The 12563-nt window shown below is 40.6% G+C and overlaps 1 protein-coding gene across 3 annotated transcripts in view; it reads left to right on the top strand.

Annotated features, from left to right (window-relative positions):
* The window catches only part of LOC136826809 (zinc finger CCCH domain-containing protein 10-like), a 77782-nt gene that overhangs the window by 12580 nt on the left and 52639 nt on the right, over window positions 1-12563 (top strand). For all 3 annotated transcript variants that reach the window (XM_067084251.1, XM_067084249.1, XM_067084250.1), the window contains exon 2: window positions 5486-5727. In XM_067084251.1, the coding sequence (XP_066940352.1) occupies window positions 5495-5727 (233 nt within the window). In that variant the 5' untranslated portion in view covers window positions 5486-5494. The remainder of the gene's footprint in view (window positions 1-5485; window positions 5728-12563) is intronic.

Below are 12563 nucleotides of genomic sequence, written 5' to 3' on the forward strand. Positions count from 1 at the left end.
GTATAAATATTTGCAAGTGAAAGGTCACAGTGGAGGTAGGAAAGTCATTATTAGAGCAGAAATAAAAGATTACAGCATCTAGTAGATACAGGAGGAGATAGAGAGAGGATAATTTTGTATAGACCAATTTTTCATAATTTGAAAACAGCCAGAGAAATATCAGTCTTGTCTTTCAGCCTAGATAAAGTATTCAAGTCAGAAGGAAAGGGGAAAACTCAAAACTTGGGAAGATCCTCGTTGGACGCTCGGTATAGTTCTCGGCTAGCACTCTGCTGGGCCCGCATTCGAGTCTCCAGCCAGCCAATGAAGAATTAGAGGAATTTATTCCTGGTGGTAGAAATTCATTTCTCAATATAATGTGGTTCGCATTCCACAATAAGCTGTAGGTCCCATTGCTAGGTAACCAATTGGGTCTTAGCCATGTAAAATAAGTGTAATCCTTTGGGCCAGCCCTAGGAGAGCTGTTAATCAGCTCAGTGGTCTGGTTAAACTAAGGTATACTTAACTTTTTTTTTTTTTTTCAAAACTTGGGAGTAGAGGGAAGGTATCCATCCACATCTCTAATCTGGTTGTCCAAGTGGCTTAAAGTTTTACAGAATCTATATTTCACATTTTAAATTCCAGACTGGTCTTACACAAATAACATGCAAAAGATGATTGGCTACTTGAGCCAGGGTAACTTTTATGCTGAAACCTGGTGATGTCCAAGTCAGAATAATAATAATATAGTACTGTGTATGGACAAGTTATATCTTTTTGCACAGAGATCATTGAAATTGAACTGTGCATGATAACCACCCAAAGAAGGTTAACCAGTGTTGGAGATGAGTTACTTTGCTAAGCAATTTGGCATTGTTAAAGGGGAATATAGTACTTCCATCTTGGCTATCTAAATTTTTATATAAATAACTTACCAAGTAATTACATTGCTATAGTTTCTATTAACTGGCAGCTAAAAATATTGAAATTCGCTGGTCGCCCTATTTTGTTTGGCTAGGTGACTAACCCTGCCCACTTTTGGGGTAAGAGAGGAACAACTAGCAAAAGCATTCAGTTTGTTTCTGCTGGCTAATGGCTGTACACCAGCTTTTAGCAGCAGCTCTGACTTTGGAATTCATAAGATTTCTCATCATATTTGGTTAAGTATTCTTGCTTTGATAGCCTTTCAGCATTATTAGATAGAGTGCGACTCTCTTTTTTTACCTTAATAATTGTGATTCTCATTATAACAACTCTCCTTATTTACTGATTGTGACTTTAGTCGACTTGTTTTTCCAAATGTCAGACTCAAATTCAACTAGCTTTAGGTATTGCATCAAAGGCTGCAATACGCATTTGACAAAGGAGTCATACGATTCACATTCTATCTGCCAGATTGTAGGGGACAAATTTGTTCAGAAGACTTAACAATGTAATGAATGTGTAGGCTTGGACAGTAAGAAGTGGACGACTTTAAGATCTCATTTAAATAAACTTGCTAGAGATAAAAAGAGAAAAGTGACAACCAGATGGATTAGTAAGTCTTTAACTAGTCAGGGATCTTCTGTTGATCATGATATTGATAATGCTAACATTGAGATTGACGTTTCTGTTATTTCTGTTGATCCTGTACCCAGTTCTCCTGCTATGGAACCCTCTCCTTTACCCGGCTCTCTCACTTCCAAACCCAACACTACTGCCAGCCTTGAGTGTAAAATTAATAAAATTTTCGAATTGATTGTTGAATCTACTGCACAATTAGCCTCTTCGGTTAAGAGTGATTCGGAGCGCCCTGTTGCTCCTAGTGCTAGTGCAGTGTCGGTGGAGCGCCCGATTGAGCCTAGTTCTAGTGATGTGTTGGTGGAGGAGGTGGCTGCCCATCCCACCGATTCTCCTAGGCAAAGGTCAATGTCATACTCCCCTAAACCTGGGAGGAGTCAGACTGGTAGCCTATGGGAGGTCGGTGGGGTCTGCCCACAGGTAGTCGCCCCCTCAGTTGAACCTGTTGTTGAATCCCAGGTTGCAGCCAAACGCCACTGGAAAGGCATTTCCCTGGACTTGCATTGTCTTTCATCTAGCTCAGATGATTCTTCTTCCAGACGCCAATGGCGTTTTGTGGATGAATCACGCCCTTTGAAAAGGCATGCGGGTGGTGTATCTCATTCTCCTTCAGTACCATGTAAGAAATTCAAGGAACCTGTTTGCAGTCCTCTCCCATCTTGCAGTCATTGGGACAATCTGGAGCATTTTCCTTCTGTTCCTCCCTTGGTAGAGTGTCAGAGAGCGGCTTCCAAGTATCCTTATTCTTGTAAGAACTCTTTGTCTAAGGTGTCTTCTTCTGAGCGTCCTCTTGCACCCGAGACTCCTCTGGCTTCCAAGCGCCCTGCAGTGTTGGAAGCTCCCTTGACTGCCAAACACCCGGTTTCTTCTGAGCACCCGAAATCGTCTCAGCGCTCGTTGGCTCCTTCTTGTGCTGCTGTGTCAGAGCGCCTGTCTTCTCTAGAGCATCACAGAGCACCCGTCTTTGCCGTCCACTCTATGATTCATGGATCGCCAACTAGGATGAAGCGCCCAATGGTGCCCGAGCTTCTTTTGACACCCAATCTTCCGCCCACTGTGCTTCTGCTGCAGATGCTTTGACTCCTTCAGCTGTTGTTCCTTGAGCAGTTGAGCATTCTTGTGTGTCTCGAACTTCTGCTCCTCAGGCTTTACCCTCTTCTAGCAAGCAACCACCCTCCATGGTGGAACCAATTCAGAGCATGCTCAACTATTTTGAGCCTGGATGAAGAAGGCTCTGTCAACCCCCCAACCTACGGACTTGACTTTGTCACCTATATCCTCGGACGAGGAAGAAGAAATTGCTCAAGACTCTCATCCTTCAGCTTTTACATCGCTGCTAAAGTATCTTCTTGCTACCTTCCCAAATTGCTTTTCGCCTGCAGCTCCTTCACCTGCATCGACTTTTCTTGGGGAGTCACAGCCTTCCGAGTCTTTGAGACCACCCAAGTTAGTACTTTCTTCTTCTGCCAAGAAAGCCTTTGGTATTATTGAGGGATGGCTGGCGGAGAAGAGGGAACAGGGTAGAGCCACTTTCAGCTTCCCTCCTGCTAGATTATCTAAGAGGAGACAGCTCTCTTATGCCACAAGGGAAGCTGCTCCTCTGGGAGTTTCTGCCTCCTCCCAGGGGGACTTCTCTGGGTTGATCAATTCCTTTCATAGATCTGCCTTTGCTTCAGCGAAGATCATGTTCAGTTCAATGAAGCTCTCACACCTTAAAAACTTGTTTAAAGCATTCGAAGTGTTGAGTTTTCTCGATTGGGCAGTGGGCCCTGTTGCCCGTAAGATTAAGGACTGCACTACTATTCCTGAAGATAGTGCCTCCGACTTGCTGGGGTCCTCTTGTATATCGATAAAGGAATCAGGGACAGTTCCCAGGAATTAGCTTCCCTTTACACAATGGGAGTTTTAAAGAAGAGAGAACTGTGGTCTTCCTACACCTCTAGGGGAGTGACTCCCTCCCAGAAGTCAGCCCTTCTGTTTCCCAGCCAAGAACATGTCCAGTTCCAACCCATGGCCTCATTCCTTTGCAATTAAAAGCTTGTCTGAGATTGTAGGCCCAAATGAGGAAGAGACAGTATTGTGTCCTGTGAGAGCTCTAAGGTTTTATCTTCACAAAACAAAGATGATTCGTGGTCCTTCAAATGCCTTATGGTGTTCTGTTGAGAATCCTTCTTGGCCCCTTTCAAAGAATGCCCTGGCATTCTTCCTTAGAGACCTCATCTCAGAAGCCCATTCTTCTGTTGAAGATGAGGTAGTAAAGTGAGAGCTCATAAAATTAGGGCTGTAGCCACCTCGTTGGCATTCCAGCATAATTTGTCTCTCTTCTTGATGTTGCAAGCAACTTTTTAAAGTCGGTCTTTGCAGCACATTACTTGAAGGAAATTGAAACGGTTTACAATAATTGCAGTACTTTGGGTCCATTTCCGTGGCTGGCATGGTGTTGGGGGAAGAAACGTAGGAAGCAATCCTTCCTTCCTTTCTTTGCCTTAATTTGAGGTTGTTGAGGTTTTTAAGGGAGACTGGGGTACAGTGTACCAGAGTGCTCTCCAATCCTTCGTATTTGGGCAGTGGTTTTTAACTTTTTATGGTATTAGGTGATATTTATTTCATTGTTGTTTTTCCTGTACTTTCCCCTGGGCAGGGGCAACATTATTACCTTTGTCAGCAATTGGGATCATCCTTGCTATAAGGTACCCACTAAAGTAGGCAAGCCTTGGCTATACCACCACGCCACTAACGATAAGGAGAGTGCCAATAGAGGCAGTACCTTCCTGCAGCAGCTCCCTTATCAGGTAAGGAGACAACAGGCATTTTTTAATGCTAGCAATCCTTTCTGTTCTCAAATTCATTACCATTATTAATGTTTTAGGGTATATTTGTTCATGCATCCCACCTCCTGTCAATGTGGGAATCAGTAATTGTAATTACTCGGTAAGTTACTTACATAAAAATGATGTTTTTTGATAAAGTTTTATACATATAAAGTAATTACATGATTGGAGCCCTCCCTCCTCCCCTCACATGAACATTATGGTACAAACAGATTAAATACTTTTGCTAGTTGTCTTTCTCTTGCCCCGAAAGTGGGCGGGGTTAGTCACCTAGCCAAACAAAATAGCGCGACCTCGAATTTCTAAATTTTTAGCTGCCCTCTAATAGAAACTATAGCAATGCAATTACTTGGTAAGTATATGTAAAACTTTATTTTATCATAAAAATCTCATTTTAAAGTGATAGGAACAAAGGCAAACCAGATTCATTTGTGGCTGTCAGAAGAGAAATTTTACTAGTCATGTGGAGGGTTAAAAGTACTGACAAAAGAAAATAAAAGTAATACATGTGAATGTTACAAGAAAATGTCTGCAGCACCTTGAACCAAACCCTGAAACTTAGTAGATCTGAAAGTGTAAGCCACATCTTCACTCAGGAATATTAGTAACCCTTGATAGTACTGTTGCTTCTCAGTTGAATTCATATTCAGTTAATGTTTAAAGTCTGGAATGCATTGTTAGGAAACAGTGGATGTCATTGGACTGTGTACTGTAGTGTTTTCATTTGATTAAGAGTTTTGGACTTGGTGTGTACAGTACATGAGTTTTAAATACTAAAAGGATGACTTAGATGCTCTGTTCTTCTGTATACTCTCCATGGCACTTTGTGTTCTCCATTGCTGTCAGGTTGAATTTTTGTTGGCAGTGTACAGATCTTAGATTACACAGGAAATTTTTTAACATGATGTAAAGTTGTATTTGTTTCAGTAAAGGAAAATAATTAACCTAGGAACTGATATTTTGCTCTCTTAATTTTACTGAATGTTTTGATGTTTTAGAAAGTTCTGAGGTTGAATTTTATTACTTTTGCTTATTTTTTTTAAAAGAACCTGTCTATTTTGTCCCAATCAGTTTGAACAGTACAGTATAATTATACTGTTTACTACTTTATACAGGACCATGAAATGGTTGAGGGCATGAATGGTCACACCAAAGAGGAGGGAACAGGTCCTGTATCAGGAGATGATGACAACATTTGTCGGGATTTTCTGCGAAATGTTTGCCGACGGGGTAAACGATGCAAATACAGACATCCAGAAGATATAGGGCCTGGACCACCTGGAGGGAACCAAGTTAAAACAGAATTAACATTTTGCCATGACTTTCAAAATGGCAACTGCTCTAGACCAATGTGCAGGTAAGTTTATTGTAATGAGGCCTTTTCTGTAATAGCCTAAGCATAATTGGAAGGCTCAAGCATTTGATGCTTGGGAAAACTAATATTGATATTATTGTCATCAATATAATTGATCTATTATACTGTACCATTTACCACAAACCCATACCTTTACTTTAGCTTTGAATTTGCACCAGCTCATTGTCCTGACACTCCTAAAAACAGGCGTGTTCCTGCCCTGTCTCCCTGCACATCTTGGTTGACTGTAAAAGTCATTCCAAGTACAGTACATCATTTCAGGTACACCTGCATGTTTTTATTGCCAGATGTTCCAGTTTTCACTCTTGTATTCCTGTTGGATTTGCCTTTTCATTATCAGTTCTTTTTTTTCCTCGGCAATGCAATCGTATTTTTCCTAGAATGTCCTAAAATGTTTTAAACAATACTTAGGATGCAGAGGGTTAGTGCCAGTGTGCAGCCGTCAAAGTAATTTTCAGTAGTAAGCCTTGGCATCTAGATACTGCAGGCAGTCCCTGGTCTATTCCTAAGCTGCGTTGTATGCCAAAAAAACAGCGCAACCTGAGACATCATCGAAAATCGTAAGAAAACCTTACTTTGATCCTTTGGATGTCTGGAACACAACGTAACCCGCATTTTGATTGAGCTTTTCATCAAAAACCCACAAATTTTGACCATTCTGCTGTTTTGGAGTCATATTAAAGTTCAGTCTTCCGTTGGACTGGTGACATAAACCAGGAACTTGCGCTGTAACCCAGGAAATAGTTTTTGATGAATATATTTTGAAGAGCACCATACTTCGGAACAAAGTCAGCCAAGTCTAACGTAACCCAGGGACTGCCTGTATTAGGATTTTATCTCTTACCAGTTTCAGGTTGGTATGCTTACCCCTTTAAGGGATGGGCTATATATCAAGCACATCCCCAGACCAGGCAAACTTTCAGGTTGGCCAATTTAAAAAAAAACACATCAGTGGAAAGAGGAAGATATGCAAATGCACACTGTTTAAGAAAAAAAAAATTCTAAAAATTTTTCCCTACCTTCAATGGGAAGTTGAAAGTGACTGTTGACAACCCTGTGTGGGGCCTCTTTTACAAGACACTTATAAAAATATGTTAATTTTACCAAGTTATGCATGTTTTTTCTAATAATTTATTTTATTTTATTTTGTAAAATTATAATTACAGCTCACACAATATCGTAACTTATAAGAACTAAAATCAGTAACAAATTCTTAGTATATTTGTTGTAAAATATTTATGAGATTTCCTGCGATGGGGAGATGCAGTAACTTTTTGTGAGGTATACGTGTTTCTTCTAATATTTCCTTGCACTTTTCTTTGCAAAATTACAATTAAAGCTGACATAGTATCATAAAAGATAAGAACTAAAACCAGAAGCAATCCCTTGGTATATTTATGAGCAAATAAATAAAAAGACGTCCTGGAGCGGCAGAGAGGCAGTACATCCCCCTCTGAAATATCAAGGCATACTGATTGATGTCTCTCCTGTGCCAAGGTATTATAGTGCCATGAGTCATTTATTGACCATTGAAGTGCTATGAACATCTTTCCCACAAAATTCATTCAAACAATATGGCGCAAAATATGATTACTCATATGAGGATTCCTGTCCATCACCCAAAACCTGTTATGGATACTTATATGAGGATTCCCGTCCATTAAAGGTTAAAGCGTGGGGCTCCTAGCAAGCCCAGCATTATATTTAAAACAGAATTTTTCTTATAGATATTTTGTGTGTGTGTGTATTTGTGTGCAGAAGCCTGTAGAACTTACAAATACCTGGTACCTTTTTTCCCATGGTAGATGTGGGAAAGGACCATGTTTTTAATTAATTTTTCATTCCCATCCTAGGTAACATCCCAAGTGTAAATTTTCTTGCATTTAGAGTGTTGTACTGTAGTACAGTCGACCCCCAGTATTCACGGGAGATAGGGACCACACGTACCCATGAATACCTAAAATCAATGAATACTGAAACTCTCCCTCTAAAAACACTTATAACTGCTTGTTTTAATAGTTCAGACACCAAAGACCCCCTCTAAAATGCTTATAACTACCTATTTTAATACTTCAAACACCAAACATACCTTAAATTATCATCCTAAAAGACTTTTAATATCATTTCAAAGTCGTCTTACAAATTACCCTTAAAATATATGGCTTACAGCTACTTGTGAAAAATTAAATAAGTTACTCGAAGAGAGAGAGAGAGAGAGAGAGAGAGAGAGAGAGAGAGAGAGAGAGAGAGAGAGAGACACTCTTGACTCCATGAAGGTTGTTACACCAAAAGATATCCATTTTCAAAATTTTACATATTTTTTGCAGTTATATTTCATGTATTATTGTCATATTATTATTATTGTACAATTTATGAACATAGCGTTTAGGCACCATTTGTATTCTGATAACGTTTTCCATTCATAAAATCATCAGTTACACCACAAGATATCAAATTTAGGTTGTTACACCAAAAGATATCCATTTTCAAAATTTTACATATTTTTTGCAGTTATATTTCATGTATTATTGTCATATTATTATTATTGTACAATTTATGAACATAGCGTTTAGGCACCATTTGTATTCTGATAACGTTTCCATTCATAAAATCATCAGTTGATTGCGTTTTACTGACATCATCGCAGCCATTAGTTGCTAAATGAAATGCATTTTGCCAATTCATTTTTCCTGTAAATTATCACTGCTAGGTCTAAAAATGCAACTTTCTCTATAAATGCAGTAAGTTAAATGAAGTAAAGGTATGATTTTGCCAGTATCAGATGTTGCTTTTGCCTCTTCCAAAACATTTTGTGGCCTGCACATTATTTGTTTCCTCTGCCACAGCGACAGCCGTAAATTTAGTGGCATACTCTCTGAACACTTTCCTCCCCTTTGAGTGATAGATGAATAAAGATTTATTATTTATGGAATTCATCATTGAAAATTAGCAAATTTTTAACAAGTCGACAACTGTAACACAACCCTTAGTAAACATATGTTAGTTATGGTAATTGACATCGGCAAACGACTGCTTCTCGATTAGATTGTGTAGGTCAGCACTTGCTGTTGTTTATGCCCATGTCTTGCATGAAGTAGTAAGTGGTTATTAATTATAAGAAATAGTGATGAATTCTTAGACAAGTCAATGTTGGTAAGCCTAATTTAGTGTATGAAGATTCTCATTTAACCTAATGAACTTTGGCCTCTAGGCCTATTTATTAGTTCAAAGCTAGTTTGGATGTACGGTCATCCCCCCAGTATTCCCAGGGGATGTGTACCACAACCACCCATGAATAGTTAAAATCCGTGAATGCTTAAAACCTCCCTCCAAAAATGTTTGTAACTGCCTATCTTGAAAGTTCAAACACCAAATGTATACCTTAAACTATCATCCCACGTCAAATATACCTTAAACTGTAATCCTATTACTGTATTAATCTTTGAAATGATATTATTAATATAATTTCAAAGTCATCTTAAACATTTTACCCGTAAAAATATACATACGTACTGTATGGCTTACAGCTATGTGTGAAAATAATCCAGTCCCCCTACATATTCAGGCATGCACATTTTCTTTCATACAGTTACTATTCAAGCCGTCCCGTTTTCTTTTACAGGAGAAACATTGGTATGTACGTAATTCACAAGAAAGAGAGAGAGAGAGAAACAAAAATACATATGCACATTTAAAAATTTAATGTGTTTACATATTAAGATGCGTAAATCATACGGGTACTCACCAGTGATGAATGTTGATTAAAGATGATGATGATGAATTAGCTTTGCAGTCCAGTGAATGACGGTGAAGATATGACTGCACAGCAAAGCAGAGGAATTACATCTCTGAGGGGGCCCCTTCCCCTTCTTCAGGAGGCGCTTCGTCGGGGGTTGCGGGGGGCACTTCTTCAGGCGCATGGGGAGGCACTTCTTCAGGGGTTTGGGGAGGCTTTGAGGGTCCTTCTTCATGTTTAATAAACACAGTGATAGACAGTTGCTGTTGCTGCTGCTTCATGCTGATGAGGGCTTGATTACAGGCAGTCCCCGGTTATTGCCGGGGTTCCATTTCTGAGGGTGTGATGATAACCGAAAATTGCCGCTAACCGAAAATTCGTGATTTTCAGGGGTTATCGGCGCTGAAAAGCGACGATTTTCAGTTATCGGCTCCTCTGTTAGGCATGTATCGGCGCCGATAAGTGGAAATCGGCGATTTTCGGCGCCGAAAATTACTGATTTTCGTTGCTAGACAAGCCCCATAAAACCGAATCGCTGTTAACCGAGCCCGCCGTTAACCAGAGGCTGCCTGTACAGGGCGCCAATGCCTCATCGAGGGCATTTGAAAACTTTAAGGAGCACTCCATATAAGGATCCCATAACAGAGCCGCATCCTGTACATCCTTGATCCCATAACAGAGCCGCATCCTGTACATCCTTAATCATCCTCTTAAGTTGGGACAGACGTTCCAAAGACAGGTCCTCATCCTCCTCCTGGCGTGTCTTCTTCCTTGTTGGCAGACTTCGTCAGCTCTTCCAAATCATGATCCATCTGGGGGTCAGAGTGGCATCAATGAGGGTGCCAACTTCATCTGGGGTGATGTCCTCGAAGCCTTCTCCACCAAAAATCCTCACCAACTGGATCGCCTTATCGGTGGCCGAATGTTGAATTTCCTCACGAGAGAAGCCTTATCATTGTGAACTCACTCCGGCCACAACTTCTTCCAGCAGGCATTAAGGGTCTCCTTCTTCATGTCATTCAACAATCGGTTGATGATGGACAGACATGGCAATCGTGAATTTATGCCAATACTCCTTCAGCCTAAATTCACGGTCAGTGTCCATTGCATTCGCAAGGTGCTCAAGGGAGTTCTCGGGTGTAGAGTGTCTTGAAGCACAGATCATGCCCTGGTCCATAGGCTGGAGGAGAGAGAGGTGGTGTTGGCAGGGAGGAACTCGAGCTGGACTCCCTGGTAATAAAGATCGAGAGGGTGGCCACCAGCATTATCCATAATCAGTAACACCTTGAACTCCATGGCCAAGTTGTTGGGGTATTGTCTAACTTGAGGGATGAAGCTATGAATGAACCAGTTAGATTTTAGGACTTTGGTGATCCAGGGCTTGGGGTTGTGCATCCAAAACACAGGCAGCAACGCCTTGTTCTTATTCTTTAGGGCCCTGGGGTTTGTAGCCTTGTAAATGGGGCCTGGTTTCAGCATGAAGCCAGTCGCGTTCCCACACATATGAGGGTAACCCTAACCTTCTGGGCCTTGAATCCAGAGGCTTTGGCTTTGTCCTTCATGAGGTATGTCCAGGTATCATCTTCCAGAACAGGCCAGTCTCGTCCATATTGAACATTTGTTGTGGATGGTAGCCATTCTCCTTTATAATTTTCTTGAAGATCTCCGGATATTTCGCAACCACTTCCGTATCTGCAGATGCTCCTTCCCTATTTGGAGAAACATTCTTTAATTGAAACTGCCTCTGAAACTGATGGAACACCCCTTGCTGGCCTGAAAACCTTGAGGAGCTGATGATGGTCCTGCTTGTGGCTTCTCCTCCTCTTTTTCTTCTTCTTCTTCTGGCACGGGTTCATCAAAGCCTAAGAATTCTAATTCCCCTGCATTATCGTCTTCCTGTGCCTGTACGTCACTGCCTTCCTGTGCCTGTAGATCGCTGCCTTCCGTAGCAGTCAACTACTGCTGGTATAGCTATCGCAAATGGTGGAGTCAATGGGGATGTTCTTCTTACGGCAGTCCTTTATCCAAAATGCCAGTGCAAATTCCATCTTAACAATTGTCTTATCACACACTGTCGAAACTGTTTTTGTACTACCAAAGAAGCTCATGCTTACAGCCTTCCGTATCTCCACTACTTTCTTCTTGATGTACCTCACAGTACTGTACTTTCATTCAAGTTAAAATGGCAGGCTACCTCGTTGTTACTTTTGTCTGCCTTCAACATATCCAGAAGTTTTACCTTCTCATCAAGCTTCATGACCACCTTCTTTCGTTTAGGTTCTTAGCCAGAAGCCATAGAAGGAGCAGGGCGTTTAGGAGGCATTTTAGGGCATGATTGGATGTGATACAAAAAGATTTAAAACGACACACGCAGATTTGGATTACACCCAATCAGAAGATGCTACATACAACAAAGTGAACTGGGAGAGATGAGGCTCCCACAGTTCCATCTTTGCAAGATGGGATTGAGGATCCAGCCAATCAACGCCAAGTGTACAGCCAATGAGCGCCAAGGAAAATGAATGGCACTCCTGGATTGGCTGCTTTGGACAACAGCCAATAGCATGTCGAGTATCATTGTGCCTGGGTAGACAGCATCCCAGCACTCATTTTCTTTCTCTGCCACTTGCTGGCTTGGGTAAACACTTTTTAAGAAAAAAAAATACATGTTATTGAAATTTTGCTGTGTGTACATTAATATATTGCAGTACTGTAATATTTGGAAATTAGTGAATCTTTTTTCATCATAAAAATGTATTGACGTACAGTAGTCATGAAAATGTGTTGTAAAATGAAAATACTCTGCACCAGATACTAGTAGTGTAGTCCCTTCATTCAACAAACTATGTACATATTTTAGATATGCTTTACATAATATGTATCATTCTGAAACTGATATTTCAATATCATTTTACAAAACAACAAAATACTACTGTATCCATAAAATATACAGTACACGCAGAATATCAGTGTTTTTATGAGCAATACCCTGTATGTACGTATGTACATTGTATACGATGTGGAAATGACCCAGCATCTCAGTTCACTGTGTATGCCTCTAGAGCTTGTGTGTGGTGTATGT

The sequence above is a fragment of the Macrobrachium rosenbergii genome, chromosome 41 (assembly GCF_040412425.1).
Source record: "Macrobrachium rosenbergii isolate ZJJX-2024 chromosome 41, ASM4041242v1, whole genome shotgun sequence".
NCBI lineage: Eukaryota > Metazoa > Arthropoda > Malacostraca > Decapoda > Palaemonidae > Macrobrachium > Macrobrachium rosenbergii.